Source organism: Prosopis cineraria, unplaced genomic scaffold (genome assembly GCF_029017545.1).
Source record: "Prosopis cineraria cultivar Desert tree isolate PC_DT_omini unplaced genomic scaffold, ASM2901754v1 PC3, whole genome shotgun sequence".
In the NCBI taxonomy this organism is placed as follows: Eukaryota; Viridiplantae; Streptophyta; class Magnoliopsida; order Fabales; family Fabaceae; genus Prosopis; species Prosopis cineraria.
Genome location: NW_026555334.1, coordinates 6,970,836 through 6,986,368, shown reverse-complemented (window position 1 = coordinate 6,986,368; position 15,533 = coordinate 6,970,836). Strand labels below are relative to the sequence as shown.

Genomic DNA, 15,533 nt, shown 5'->3' with positions numbered 1-15,533 from the left:
TAACTCACCTATGACTCAGTTTCTCAACTTTTGAATTACTTATAAATTAATCCTTAAACTTTTGTTAATTTTTTTCATATTAGCTTATATCTCATATCAATGAGCAAGTGGAAGATATTTTAAAATAATATATGAGCTTTTTTTATCCCTCATATTTGATAAGAAATTTTTTTTAAAAAATTAAAAAATAAGGATCGAGTTATAGGTGAATCAAAAGTTGAGAGATTGAGTTGTAGCGAGTTATAGTTGAGAGATTGAGTCACAACGAGTCATAATTGAGGAATTGAGTTACAAGTGAGTTAAAAGTTGAAGGATTAAAAGATTATGTTTTTAAAAAATTTAACATGAATGGCGTTAATATGGATTACTATATTAAATCAAATTATCTCAATATCAATTTTTTTGGACCTCAAATAAAATATTAATAATAAAAAAATTAAAAATTCATCAACCGCCAATTTATTCGCCGGTAAAAAGAGGGGGAAATAAAAAAATATCGCCAGCTCACAGCGTCAAGCCCGCCAACCAGTCGCAACGCGCCACAACATTGCAAACCAGCAAATAGCAACGTCCGAGTGCATTCCTCGTCAATCCCACGCCAAGCACAAGCCTTGCCTAGCATGTTCATGATCTCGTCCATTGCCATGTTCTTCCATTGACCATCAACGATTGGGGTTTGGGTTCTCTTGTCCCCTCTCGTTGTGTTATATCGTCGATAATGCGTTTTCGTTGCTACATCGATTCCATTTACCGGTACTGTCACTGCACTTTCTTCAACTCCCCTTGTCGATGTATCTGTTGCTGTTACTGTTGCTCTTAGGAGATATTGTGGTTGTCGTCGGATTTACTTGTACATATAAGTTTTGTTTCTTCAATCTGAGAAGAATTCGACAATTTGGGGGATTAAGGATCGGTTTTGTTTTGGGCTTTTGATGGACATATTCCATTCGCAATCAAATTTGTCTCTTGGCTTTTCTTCTCATGCTTCGCCGCCTCAACGGACCCAGATAACCGGCGATTCCATCTCTCTTCAGCTCGACTCAAGCTTTTGTGATCCCTCGCTCCCGATTCCTCCGGTTCCGCTTCAGTTGTTGGAGCCGCTGACGGATAATCACAAAGCGGAGAATGGGAACTCGGCGGTAGAGTCCAATGAAGATGAAGATAAGAAGGTCGAAGAGTTTCGTATCCTCGGGCATTCGATGTGCTTGAAGAGGCGAAGAGATAGCGAATCATCCTCATCGTCTTCCATTTCTTCCAAGTGGGTTTCGTTGGACCCCAATCTCGAGGCGCGGAGAGCGGCTGTTCGATCATGGGGTAATCAATCCCTACAAGTTGCGGACCCTGACATTTATGAGATAATGGAGAATGAGAAAATAAGGCAGTATAAAGGGATTGAATTGATAGCTTCGGAGAATTTTGTGTGTCGATCTGTGATGGAAGCACTTGGAAGCCATTTGACGAATAAATATTCAGAGGGAATGCCGGGTGCGCGATATTATGGAGGGAATCAATATATTGATGCGATTGAAACGCTCTCTTGTGAACGCGCATTGGCAGCATTCAATCTGGACCCTAAAAGTTGGGGCGTGAATGTGCAACCTTATTCATGTACCTCTGCGAATTTTGCTGTATACACGGGATTGTTGTCGCCTGGTGATCGTATCATGGGGTTGGATACGCCATCCGGAGGGAACACTAGTCATGGTTACTATACTCCAAACGGAAAGAAAGTTTCAGGGGCGTCAATATTCTTTGGGAGTTTACCATACAAGGTGAATCCTCAAACGGGTTATATTGATTACGATAAACTAGAGGAAAAGGCGCTTGATTTTCGTCCTAAGATACTTATTTGTGGTGGGAGCTCATATCCTCGAGAGTGGGATTATGCCAGATTTAGGAATATTGCAGATAAATGTGGAGCCGTGTTAATGTGCGATATGGCCCAGATTAGTGGGCTTATTGCAACCAAGGTATGAAATTCTTTACTCCCGGTAGTTTAGTATTGAATTATTGGCTGTACTTTGTTGACGATTACATTGGAAAGTTCATTCGCACTGTCTTCTTGCATTGCAAATTAAATCTTCTTTTTGACTGCATCATAGCATAATGGTAGATTGGTAGTGGCTGCTTGCATTGTTGGTACTGGTGGTAGTTCCTAGTTACTCTTTTTAACCATCTGCCCTTCCACCTGATCCCTCTTTTGTGAACAGTAAAGATAGTAGAGAATGCAGAGGAAGTTATCCTTTTGTGCACTATTGGCAGTTATTAATCTTGTGGCAGTGAAAGAAAGTGCTTCTCCCAAGCTATTAGTGTTATGCCTCCATTCTTGGATTGGCTAGAATTTATAACTGAATTTGGTGTTGAATGAAGTAAAAAATTAATTAGTGAAAACAGGGGATATAAAGATCCGCTAACCAACAGCTGTCAAAGAATGGAAGTGTGACAAAGGATCTCTTCAATCATGGTTCAATTCTACAGAGGACACTATTTAGAAGTTTGGGCATTCCATTCTAAACAAAGGCACCTAAGGACAAACAATATGGGTTGGGTGTAATCCTTCACAACATGGCAAATTAAGGTTCAAAACCTTGCCAGGAGAAGTGCCTACATTTAATTGTTGATTGTGTCTCGAATATGATTGCCTCTAATAGGAGAATATTTGTGCAGAAGCAAAAAAAAAAAAAAAAAAAAAGGCACCTATGGATGGCATACTATCCATAAATTAACTTTATCCTTATTCCAGCCAAATTGTTGAGCTCAATCAATACAAACTGCTCTGTGTTTTTAAGGGTATCCTAAGGTTCACCAAAAATGTCAAAAAAGCCTACTTAGAGTGCAACTTGCTGCCTGATGCCATTAAATTTGTAGCTGCTCTAAGAGTGTCAAGTTTGAAAGGAAGTCCATATTAAAATAAGTGTACAAAATTAAGATAAAGGCAATCAGCTTGCAAATTAATAATATGAATTTGATTATGTAAATATATGATTACATGTCAATAGTCTCTGCATGCAATTTCTGTTATTCATTCTGTTTTCTTGTGCTGAAAGTGACAATAATTGTTTTATTATCTCTTATCTGAGTTTCTACATTGGCAATTTAAGTGTGTGACCTACATAATTAACTAAGCTACAACAGAAATTGGCGTAAGATTCTATATGAATTTTTATTATTATTTTTTAAATATGAAAAAAGAGCTTTGTCAGAGGGAAGCAACATCACGAATGATGAGGAAAACAAATCTTTATGAAAGAAATGTGCTTTATAAAACAGAAGAGTCTCCTTTGAAATTTGGGAACCATCTTCATCCCAAATTATAAAAAAGATTGTGGCAGATTCAGAATTAGGCATACGCTTGACATATCAGCTAACAATATTATGGATTCAGTTTCATTAAATTGCACCAATGTAAAGTGTACAGTATATAATCAAAATTTTGACAGTAAAATTTAGAATCCAGAATATCTGATTCCTATATTCCGTTGAAAAGTGTTTTTTGAATCCAAATTTGGTATTGATTCTAATGTTTAAGCTGATATAAGATCTATTTCTATATAAAGTAAAAAGTAAACTTCCTGTGAGTGTATATTGGCTTGCCTAATTCCATTTTTGTCTTGCACTATAAACTAGTAGTAGTTGCACTTTCAACGTTGAAGAGATACTTATCAATTTGGCTTTGTGTTCTTTTCAGGAATGTGTGAGTCCTTTTGACTATTGTGATATTGTTACTTCAACAACTCACAAAAGTCTTCGAGGCCCCAGGGGGGGCATAATTTTTTATAGGAAGGGTACCAAACCAAGGAAGAGAGGGATACTTGTAAGTCAGGGATATGAAAGCGAACAATATGACCTTGAAGAAAAGATAAACTTTTCTGTTTTCCCATCCTTGCAAGGGGGCCCACACAATAACCATATTGCTGCTCTTGCCATAGCTTTAAAACAAGTGGCTACTCCTGAGTACAAGGCCTACATGCAGCAAGTGAAGAGAAATGCCCAAGCTTTATCATCTGCTTTATTGAGAAGAAAATGCCGCCTAGTAACACGGGGTACAGACAACCATCTAGTACTTTGGGATTTAAGGCCTTTAGGATTGACAGGTATGTCATATGATTGTCTCCTACATATATTTTGAAAATATTTTGTTAGTTATGTCAGTTAAGTCGATACATGCATGTTATCAGTACTTGATTTGATTTCTTGTTTACTTGCGTTATAACTTTTGATGCGGCACACCATGGAATATTGCATTTCTGTCTTGTTATTTAATATTGCAGCGATTTAAGGTTTGTGACTTTCATTTTGTTTATCTTTCATTAAAGGCTTTCACAAATAGGATGATGCCACTTTCCTGTTCATTTAGTTCTCGGTTGCCTCTTTGACTGAAATACCCATTTATTATATGTGCCTATTGGTTAATGGTTATTTTGTATTTTAAACGAGGATAGTTTATAAATCATCAATATCAGATATAAAAAGTGTTGGGAGTTGTGTGAACAGTGGGGCTAATATTTGCATTGGGCCCACTCTAATTTACTGGAAAACAGATGTTGGTACTTCTGGTGCCTCACACCTCAGGCTACCATCTGAACACCGTTGAGGCATTGTATTGGTGCCCTAACCCACCTAATTTCTTTGGCATTACAGTTATGTGATTGCTTTTTTGGCATGTAGTTGAGGATGCTTGGATCTAGATGAATCAATTTGCTTATTTAATTATGAAATTGTTGCTTGCACTTGTCTAGAAGTGTTATTAGACTTTCTCACATGGAGCTATTTTTTTGTCCCTTTTGTTGATTTGTTGATTGCTCCTCTCTGTATGATTTTATCAACAATTTGTTAATTCGGAAACTTTTTGTGTTTATAAATTGGGACAAGACCTAAGCATATTTTATTTGTCTTTTCAGGTAAATTTTATGAGAAGATATGCGAGATGTGTCATATTACTTTGAATAAAATTGCTATCTTTGGTGATAATGGAGCTATAACTCCTGGAGGTGTAAGGATAGGTGTGTGATTATTTATTTCATTAAATTTTTTAGTCTTCTCTTATGCTTGGTGTATAGTCATACATTCTTACAGCTTTATCGTGTCTTACTCAGGTACCCCTGCCATGACTTCAAGAGGATGTCTGGAGACTGATTTTGAAATGATCGCTGAATTTCTGTATAGAGCTGCAAAAATCGCCAATATAGTGCAGAGAGATTATGGGAAGTTGCAGAAGGCTGTCTTAAAAGATCTTGAGAGCAACAAGGACGTTGTTGAGCTCCAAGCACGGGTTGAGGCCTTTGCAGCTCAATTTGCAATGCCAGGTTTTGACATTTGAACATGGAAACGTATGGGGATGGAGAGCTCCTTGGCATTTTAGGCTGCTCTTAGGTTATGATGCATAATGTGGTACAGACAGTACACAGAGCAGTGTACTACTGTTGAGGATGTTTTCAATAATCAAGCATCTTTTCACCATGGAGGAACCTTGTCTGCCGATGGCACTGACAGCATATTGACTATTTCAAATGTTGGGAAAGGGCCTCTTGACCAACCAACCGAAGTCCATAATAAGAGTTGATATTGCAAGGTCAGATGCCTTGAATTTTCTACCCGGTCTTTGATCCTGGAATTTATGTTATCCTATCATACCTTCTCAACATTATTGTCTTTATGGATAACTTTATTGTCAGTTTTAGCAGTTTATCATTTCATACTTTGTTTAAGTTGTCAAATACATAGATAAAGATGTAAATAAGCGATTTTGAGTAATTTTCTTGGGTAAAATTTACACAAGTCAGTCTAATCTTTTTCAACAATTTACACAAGTCAGTTGGTCTCCTTATGAATAAAGCTCTAATTTTTTTATGCTAGTTGGAATAAAATAATTACACTTTTCAAGGTGCCTTTTTAATCATTTTAGTTTTGTTGTCGAAGTGGGCTGGACTGATTCAGTAAGGGGAAATTAGAGTAATTTTTTTTCAACTTGCCACCTGTTAGGGGTAGTGGAAATGACCCTGTTGTATTAAAAACTTGGCAATTTGCCTATTTGATCCATTTTTTTCTGGTAACCTTTGTCCCCCACAGGTTTTGGGATTAGTTTTAGCAATACATGTCCCAAATCTTTTATTTTAACAAGTTGGAATTCTTGTTTAGGAAAAGGCAACAAATCTCTTTGACCCAAAGAAATCTTTTGTGGTAGTGTAAACTGATCAATTTGACTTTTTTCTTCGGTTATTTGTATATGTGTGTGTGTGTGTGTGTGTGTTAATTTCATGTGGCATCCTGTGACGGGACCATGTTCTGACTGATGGGAAAAAATTGAGGTAGTAAACTGCAGTCGACGCAAAAAATGTAGTCAAGATGTTATAGTATATTGGTATTGGTATATATTCGTAAAATGCTGTGATGATATTGAAACTTGATGTTTGCTTATATAATGTTGTGATCATATTGTAGGCAAGGTGATTTGAGTTTAGAAGTGAAATAGACCATTACCGAGAGACTGACTTGTTAGTTCATATTATTAGATTTTGATTCAAGAGAAACCTCCCATATTGAACTAGAACTTTTCAGAGTTCAGTACACCAATAATTTTCAGTTGGAGGTTCATCATCATAAATAAAATTCTCTATATTCATGCATTTATGTATTTGTAGAGATGTGACGCAAAACAATATGATTGAGTCAATTCTTTCTTTATGTTTATCATCTCTCTCTATTTGTTGGTCTGTTTTCCTTCCAAATGCACTATATGTGTTTATTTTTGTGAATGTAGAGGATTCTGATTGGATTCCTCAAATCACAACAAGAAGAAGAAGAAGCCTTATACCACTAGCCCACTAGGTGATTGGGTATAAGAGATGAGGTGCTGTGTTAGTATAGGGATGTTCCCACTTCAATTCAAGTTCCTAATTTGTGTGACTCTTCATTCTAGGATTTTGCATTGTGATTTTGCTTTCTTGAGCCAATTAATTCAGATGCCAGAGTCACACCGTTTCAAGTTGCAATGGTGAATTTTGTTTGGAAGGAGCAGCCAGTGATTTTCCTCCCTCTGTAGTCATCAATGATGCAAGCAGTTCCTTCCTCCAGCCTCTACATTTTGAGAAATGAAAAAAGACTTGGTTGCTGCTTGGTACATGTTTGCTGGAGTGGATTCCAGATTGCGATTCTTTAGAAATGTCATCCCAAAGCTTGTTAAAATTTGTTTGGTCCTTCATACACACACACAGTGAAGATGCTGAGGTTGTGAATTAATTTAATGCAAGTCTCATCTTAAATATCCTAATTGAGCAGACTGGGTTGGACTAACCAGTGCAACTGGTCTATAGCTCATCGGACCCTAAAATGTATTATAAGAGAAAAGGGATCAAGAGCCAACAAAAATGTGGTTCCATTTCTCTAACAAACAGTTGTTCAGTTGCAATTGAATTACCTGTTTTCTTGTGGCATAGACTTTGAAAAATGCCTTCTACTATTTACATTTTGCATATAGTGCAATTTGCCATGGATTTTTTTATTTGGTTGTCGTTAAAATGTAGATTGGTGATATGTTAGTTGTGAGAGTGAGACTCATGAATGGTGTAACAACTAAAACACGCGGGCGCGCGAGCAAACACACAAGGGATTGAAAGGTAATTTCACGTGCGCGAGAATAGAAATATTCAAAGCATGATATTGAATCGGGTTAATCTAACTAATTGAATTAGCAAATCATTGGCATTGATCGGTTGAATGAAATGCTTTATTTATATGATGGATCTGATTATGATTTGATTATAATTTTGATTATTAATTTTTGAATCAATGTCTCAATCAGTTTATGGCCGATCTGATTTTTCAGTACCTTATTTCAAGGATAATTATTTTATACACCATAGGAGGAATATCCACGTACACAGCTTGAGCATCTTGATGATGAATGATGTAATATTCTGAGTTTAGTGATCAATTCAAGATTTTTTAACATTGTTAACATCTAATTATCAGTTAGAGACTTGATGAAAGAGACGATCTATTAATAAAAAAAAAAAATTATATGTTAATCCAAAAAAAGCAATGATCTCTTCCCATTAAAAAGAGAGTTCAGTGGGCTTCTAGATATCACTGCATCACCAATGTTGTAGACTTATTCTGCAAATTAATAATAATAATACTAATAATAACGATAATGATAATATATTAACATATAGTATGAAATTCACAGGCATCAAAGACCAATCTTGAGAAACACTCCGCCATGTTGAAGTTGGATAGTGTTGCATCCGAACAAGGAGAATATCTTTATCCTCCACAACTTTATTTATAACAGAATTTGGTTGATTCAGTAATTTCCAATTTGAGGCATTAGATTCTTTGGACGCTGAAAGCAACACATGCATCCAATAATATCTATCATCATCCATTTTGTAATCAACAAACAGTCTTCAAGCATTTGTCTTTGTTTCAGGGTACTGCATTGGATTCTTACTCATCTTTCTCACTTTCTTTTGCTTAACTTCACATTCTTGCTTTCATCTTCTTCACCACTACTCATGTATTTTTTTTTTTTTTTGCTATCTTACAAATTTGTTTTTTTTTTTTTTTGATTTTGAAAACTTGGAGGTATTACCATCTCTTGCTCAGAGTAATTGAAACTCTTGCTATATGAGACTATTATTATCAATGATAGCTTCATGGATACCTCGAGAATGCTTTTAATATATTTATTTAAATATGATTGCATATTTTAAGATTCAAACTCAAAATTTTATGATAAGTTGATTTAATTTCCTCAACTAGTTGAACCTAGCTAGTGCCCCTAGGTTCAAAGTTGATATATGATTGGTACAAATTAAGTTGTTATTTATATAAAATTAACTTGTTATTTACACACTCCTTCCCTTCAATATAATAAGGCACTTTTTTAAAATACCATGTTAAAAAATATAAATTATGATTAGCGCAAGTCAAGGTACCATTAATATGGTTTTTTTTTTCAAAAATAGCCTTAATTAGATGATGTAATTAATAAAAATAGCCTTAATTTTTTCATTGAGACACCTTATTAAATAAAAATAAACTTGAAAAGAGTATGTAATTTTAAATATAATTAACTAACTCATTGTGGGTATAATTCAATTAATTATAATATTCAATGGAGGGAGTAAATCAGACTTAACACCTGTGCAATGCATGGAAATTTAGGACAATAATTTACTACTTTTCTATTTATTTGGTATCCAATTCAAATTATAAGATGGCGTTTTAAGGTGTGGCGTCTTGAAAAGTAATATTATGATAAAAGTTATATGAACGAAATTAGACTCAAGAAAATTAGAAAAAAAACTCCCAAAAATAAAAGTGAAATAACAAAACCGCTGATGGAAAAATTAGAAAGAATAATATTGAAAAATGGCCAGAGGATCCAAGGATGTGTTAAAAAGTATTAATTGATATCCATCCATCCAATTTGTTTTAAGAAAAATATGATAACAGTGGGATTCACTAATAGCAAAGAAAAGGGAAAATCACAACCAAAGACCCTTGGAGAAACATATTCACAATTAAGAATCAATAAATTCTGATTTAACATTGAAATCCCAAGTTTCTAACTGTAATTAATTGTGATTGTCGAAATATGCAATTGTCCCTAACTGTATTCTGGATAAATTATAAGGAAATTATTTTTTTATTAAAATGTGATGAAGTATTGTTATTTTGTAAATAGTGGCTTGTTCATTAGATTTATATACGTGATTCTATCAATGAAAATTGCTTTCTTTTGAATTTGTCACTATAAGAATTGTTTCTTGTTGAAATGAAATGGAGTTGTTATTTTGCAAATGATGACTTGTTTACTATATGAATGAATACACTTCGTTTTATCAATAAAAATGGCTTTATTTTGAACTTGTTATTATAGGAATTATTTCTTATTAAAATGAATTAGAGTGTTGTTATTTTGCAAATGTGACTTGATTACCACATATACACACTTGGTTTTGTCAATAGAAATGACTTTATTTTGGACTTGTTACTATGAGAATTATTTCTTAGTAAATAAAACAGAGTGTTGTTATTTTATAAATGGTGACTTTTCGTAACATGAATATACTTAGTTATGTCAATAGAAACGGCTTTAAACACTCGGGGCAATAACACATTTTCACAATTATAATTAATTACAGTTAAAACCCTAAGTACTAGGGTATTAAATCAGAATTTATTAGCTCTCAGCAGTGAATATTTTTTCTAGGGTCCTTGGTTATGATTTTCCCCAAAGAATAACAAAGCTATAGAGGAAGAAAAGGTTTAGGAAAAATGACAGTCAACTCTAAAAAAATTCAATTAATAATAACTAAGTTTTTCATAAATTTTTTTAAAAATAAATTATAAATATTAGTTCAAACAGTTCAAATATAAATTTCTGTTACTATCTAAAAAATTAAATTTAATATTTAAATAATTATTTATAATTAAAACTCTTAAATTTTAATTATTTTGATTGATGTTTTAAACTTAGTTTTTAAAAAAATTTGTCGGGAACGGAATTATTATTAGTTTAAGTGTCTAGGACACAACTGTCATTCTCGTAAAAGTTTAGGAGGACAAAACGAGAATGACACTGTTCATATATTGTTTATTATTATCCAACTTTTAGATATAAGATTGAGATTGATGATTAACTTATTATTTATATAAATTAAATATAGAAATCCAAGTTGTTATTTACCAGAAGTCAAATCAATATTTCCTTATAATTAATTGGTTATTTATCGAAACCCAAGTTCTATCTACATAATATTTAATTGTTATTTACATAAAATTAGTATGTTATTTTGTACCAAAAAAATTAATATGTTATTTTTATACACTCAAGTTGTTATTTACTGAAATTCAAATATTTTATTTACTAATATAATTAAGTTGTTATTTATAGATGTCCAAAATATTTATCTTTATTTTGAAAATTAGTTATTACTCATATATAATATTTTATAATATATTGTTAAAATGCATCAATCGTCCACTCTTTGGTTAATTTTTTTAAAAACAAGTGGTCTTGGATTCTATTTCTATCATGCCATCATGACCACTTTTTTCCATAATTAATTAGTCATTAGTGTTACCCAAAGGAAAAAAAAAAAAAAACAACTATTCACTAGAGTTACAAGTAGTGATTAGACCCACTGGGTTGGTTTAGCACAATTTGATAAATTAAAATTTAAATTTTCATTAAAAAAATATATTCATATTTAGTGCTTAATAAAACTTTAAACTTGAAGTTTGTGTGACAATCAATAGTGTTTAATGATTGGTGTAATCGTAAACGACCAGAGTTTCGCTAATTGGCAATAAATGGTTAGGCTAATTATTGTTTTGTTTTTGTTTTACTTCATAGATATTTATGCATTTCATGAACTTTTATTGTATTTAAATATCATATCTTCAGTATGATTCTCCACTAATCTTATCTCTTCACTTCTCCATATTTTTATTTGCAACATATTTATCTATTGACTACCAACCCGCTTGCACTTTGTAGTAATAGAACATAATAAAATGGAAAATGAATATTTTATAAAAAAAAACTGAAATAGTAACTAAAAGAACAGAAAATGGAGCAAATTAAAACAAATAAATGAGATAAAAAAAAATAAAAATGATTGTTAAGCAATTTTTTTTCTCCTTGTTATCTTCGTCTCAGTCTACATATAACTAGACATGTCCAAAAGCTTCTTCCTTCCTTGCACTATTTCATCAACCAAATCATCAGTCTGTCCTGCAATGGATTCAACCCCACATCTCAACATCCCAATCCAGCTCTTCAACTTCTCAACTTTCTCTTCAATCTCAAATCCTTCACGTCCCTCTCTTGTTCTCTCCAATGCTTCCTTCAATTCCTCCATGGCAATCCTCGCTTGCTGAAACTCGAACAGCAAAATCCCACTTTGTCCTTCGTTCTGTTCTATCTCTTCTCCCACTTTTTGCTCCAGTCTAGCCATTGAATCCATCAACCCACATTCGAATCCTGAGTGTTCTTCCGTGTCGCGTTGTTGAAAGAAGGAGGCAGACCAGCAGTAAGCGAGCCCAGAAAGAAGAATCAGCAGAAGCAATGAACTTACACTCCTCATTGCGTGAAGAACACCTCGAAACCCACTGAAACCGTTTAATTTTGATTCCATTGGGATGTTCTGGTTCAGGCACAGAGACAATGGTTGAATTCTTGTTTCCATTAAGCTCTTGTTTTCCTCTTCCAGTACTAGAATTTCCCTCTGGTATATGTTTATTGAGCGGATAACCTGTTTGTGAAAATACCCATGACAAAAATTCTTGAGTAATATACTGTTTGGTTCTTAAAAAAAAAAAAAAAACCTGGTGCGAGATTTATTTCTCAATGAATTATTTTTAAAAACATCAAATATATCACTGTATAATATAAAATTTATACAAATGCTCTTAACTTTTTCCTTCAGAGTCTGTAAAATGTGAGGGAAAACATGTTCAACAAGGCTGTAAGGGGTATATCTTTAACCAAATGATGAAATTTTATAAATTTCTTTGGCCTGATGCAAGTTAAGAAAATTTCTTGAGTAAATATGTAGTTCAGTTCTTGAAAAGAATACGTGATCTTTGACTTATTTCTCTGTATGAATTGTGTCTTTAACATTTGTAACTCACTAGTAGGGTGTAACCATTAGCAGGTGTACCTTTAAGAAAGTGATGTTTTTTTCATAAATTTTTTTGACTTGATGCAAGTTAAGATAAAATGGACAAGAGAATGAAACAGGACCATTTTTCAAAACCAAAGCATTCATGGCGTCCTCCGGGGTATGATATCTGAAATGAATCTCTGTATATTACTAACCTGACGTGAAATCTCTGGAGTGAGATGCTGGTAGGTATCCAGTGAGGAAGCAACAGTGGAGGCAGCTGAACAGCAATTTTCCATTCCAGAAATGGCAGATTTCATGACATGACAAGCATCCCAGAGCCTTGAGCTTTCATCCATGTATTCATCCAACCATTTTCCTCCACCTGGTAAGCGAAGCTTTTGTACCAAAACTGTTAACTGTGAATGAAAGGATCGGAGAGATGAGAGCACCTCTGAGAGGAATTGAACTGACATGAAGTTATGGGAAATGAAGGATTGGTGAAGCTCATCGAGTCCTTGTGCAAGAAAGTTGTAGAAACCATTGACAGAAGAGGGGTTACATGAAGAACCCATCAGTATTATCGAGGGTAGGACAATATAGAAGTTAAAAAAAAAAAAAAAACAGGAGAGAGAGGGTCTAGCGGGGAAGAAAAGTGACGAAGATTGATGGGTGTATATATATATATATAATTGGAAGGTTAAAGAATCAAAGAATTTGGTAGCTTAATAGCAGAGGTTTTCCATGGGGAAATCAAGATGCTGCTGGGTGCAATCATGGGTGTTTCCTGTACAGTGGAGGGGATGATTGAGAATCTGCTGTTTTTATTGTGAAACGGGCTGGCTGTATCCTGGTAAAGTGAGGCAAAGAGAAAACAAAAGAAAAAGAAGTGTCTTAGAGAGATAAGTCATGGGGAAAAAAGATGTGCAGAATGAAAACTAAAATGTTTTTTTCCCCCTCCCTTTGTAGTTAATTATTCCTTCAGCTTCAAGGACTGACTCAGTTGGGTAAAAATGGCACGAAGGAAAATGAACATTCATGAAGCTCTTTTAAATAGGATATGTTAGATTATGTTTCCTGGGTGCAAAAGTTTGACTACTTTAACAAAGATTCTGCTTCTCATGTTTCCATTTTGATTCGGTTTCTCTGATCTTTCTTTCTCGCTCTTCCCTATGTTTTTAAGCAGCAACCTTTATGTTTTTTTTTTTTAATATTGTTATCTGATTGAATAAGATTTGAATATTGTTAAGTTCATTTAGAGATAATTTTTTTAAAAATATTTCTTGCATTTACACAAATTTAAATTCAAATTCAAGATCTCTTGGTTAAATAATCATAACCTTTCCACTAGCAACAACACTCGTGTACAGGAACATCTAAGAAAAGTTGTACGCAGCTTTATTCTTTTATTGTTATTAAAGGAGAAGAGAATGATGAGTTATGCGAAGTGGCAGGCAGTATTTTACACATTACTGTACAGATTCTTTCTGCTTTAGGTTCCAACATTCTATTCTGTGCATTAAATTAAAGAAGGTTCATTTGCATGAAATATTGGTATATTTACAATAGAAAATTATATATTGTTCACAGATCATGAATTAGATTATGCAAAAATATATGAAATTAGTTATTATGGTATCCTTAACATATATGATGTCAGACATGTTCCAAAGATTCTATGGAACACAAAACAGGATGGAATTTCCTGTGTGGACCATCCTTCACAGATTAGATTGAAGGTTTGAGCGTGTGCTATGGATTTGATTTCTTTCTATTGTAATTATTTTTACTATATTTTCAGTATTTAATCATATTTTAACGTTATAGATTAATTTGTACTCTTAAAAACTATCAAATTTTATGATAATATTTACAATGTTTTCTCTACCGCATTTGGAGAGATGTCACCACATACATATAATTTTATAGTTTACGGATCATTGCTAAATTTGCCATGGCTTTCTGTGCTTGGGACAAGTGAATGATCTGGTTCTAATTTTTAAAAATATATTTTTTTTATTTTTTAAATTAGGAAGTGCTGGGATTAATTTCTAAATGTAATTCTTTTTCTAGGAATGAGCTGGACTGTAAAGATTTATCAAGGTTTAAACAAGTATCACATTCAAAGGGTGTTTATAGAGTGATATTCATAAATTATTTATCAACAAGTTTCTTTGGTCAATAGTAAGAGTTGAACTCGTCTTGTAATTTTTAAGATGTGAGTAATAAAATGAATATCAAAATATAAATATGATCCTTTTTAATAAGGTTATATGATACTTCCTGCGCTTTTTATTACACGAGAAATTACTATATGCTTTGTTATTTTTTATTATTAAACAAAACTATAAAATTTAAGCAACATTTATTACATTTTTTCAAATTCCACCTCACAAAATTAAAATTTATTTTCATGAGACAAACTTATTTCATTAATTATTTAGTCCAAAATTTTTAATTTAAGATATAATTATTATATTTAACTATCTTTTTTAAACTGTGTGCGAGTTGATTAAAATTTGTTTACATTTAAAAATGAAGGGAGTATTTATTATTGCATTTAGGTGTTCTCTTATAAAAAAAAAATTCTATTTGAAACATGTGAACACTTTTTCGTGTAAAAATTTAAAACTTATTTCATCATGTTACGAAAGATTAGCCTTTTCTATCGATATAATATTTAATATTATTATATTATATTTGAGTATTATTAGCTTTACTTATGAATAATTTTTTCAAGATTATTTTTTCATTAATAAAAGCTAAAATTCCAACTTTTACGTAAAATTTTTCTTTTTTATATAACATTCTAATTTAACTGAACATATGTAAAAATCGAATACTAATTTGTCCTGATATGCCCTGCTGGTAGCAGTATAATAAATAAAACAAAAGCAAGAGTGGCTTTCTGGTTAC

At 32.9% G+C, this 15,533-nt stretch overlaps 2 protein-coding genes and 1 long non-coding RNA gene across 5 annotated transcripts; 2 read left to right on the top strand and 1 right to left on the bottom strand.

Moving 5' to 3' along the window:
- Positions 1-456: 456 nt before the first annotated feature.
- On the top strand, positions 457-7,428 carry LOC129305954 (serine hydroxymethyltransferase 6-like). 3 transcript variants are annotated; one of them, XR_008592077.1, is made up of 5 exons: positions 457-1,970; positions 3,689-4,094; positions 4,902-5,003; positions 5,097-5,572; positions 6,920-7,428. XR_008592077.1 is itself a non-coding variant. In XM_054946193.1 (4 exons), exons 1-4 carry the CDS (start codon positions 933-935, stop codon positions 5,318-5,320), a joined length of 1,770 nt encoding a protein of 589 aa, XP_054802168.1. In that variant the 5' UTR covers positions 457-932; the 3' UTR covers positions 5,321-7,428. The 3 variants fall into 3 exon arrangements, 1 of the variants encoding a protein (XP_054802168.1); XR_008592076.1 differs by having other exon boundaries at positions 6,761-7,428; XM_054946193.1 differs by having other exon boundaries at positions 5,097-7,428.
- Positions 7,429-11,519: 4,091 nt separating this feature from the next.
- Positions 11,520-13,192, bottom strand: LOC129305036 (uncharacterized). The gene is made up of 2 exons (XM_054944939.1): positions 12,833-13,192; positions 11,520-12,266 (listed from the first exon to the last, which is right to left on the bottom strand). Exons 1-2 carry the CDS (start codon positions 13,190-13,192, stop codon positions 11,673-11,675), a joined length of 954 nt encoding a protein of 317 aa, XP_054800914.1. The 3' UTR covers positions 11,520-11,672.
- On the top strand, positions 12,871-13,772 carry LOC129305037 (uncharacterized). Its single transcript, XR_008591856.1, has 2 exons — positions 12,871-13,005; positions 13,113-13,772. It is a non-coding gene; the product is annotated as an uncharacterized LOC129305037 (long non-coding RNA).
- Positions 13,773-15,533: the final 1,761 nt, after the last annotated feature.

What these genes read in the sequence shown, in the direction of transcription:
- LOC129305954 (XM_054946193.1), top strand. Translation starts at nt 933, where the DNA reads ATGGACATATTCCATTCGCAATCAAATTTGTCTCTTGGCTTTTCTTCT. An exon ending in GTGGGCTTATTGCAACCAAG is followed by an intron (nt 1,971 to 3,688) that starts GTATGAAATTCT and finishes TGTTCTTTTCAG; the next exon opens with GAATGTGTGAGTCCTTTTGA. An exon ending in AAGGCCTTTAGGATTGACAG is followed by an intron (nt 4,095 to 4,901) that starts GTATGTCATATG and finishes TTGTCTTTTCAG; the next exon opens with GTAAATTTTATGAGAAGATA.
- LOC129305036 (XM_054944939.1), bottom strand. Translation starts at nt 13,192, where the DNA reads ATGGGTTCTTCATGTAACCCCTCTTCTGTCAATGGTTTCTACAACTTT. An exon ending in CTCCAGAGATTTCACGTCAG is followed by an intron (nt 12,267 to 12,832) that starts GTTAGTAATATA and finishes TTTCACAAACAG; the next exon opens with GTTATCCGCTCAATAAACAT.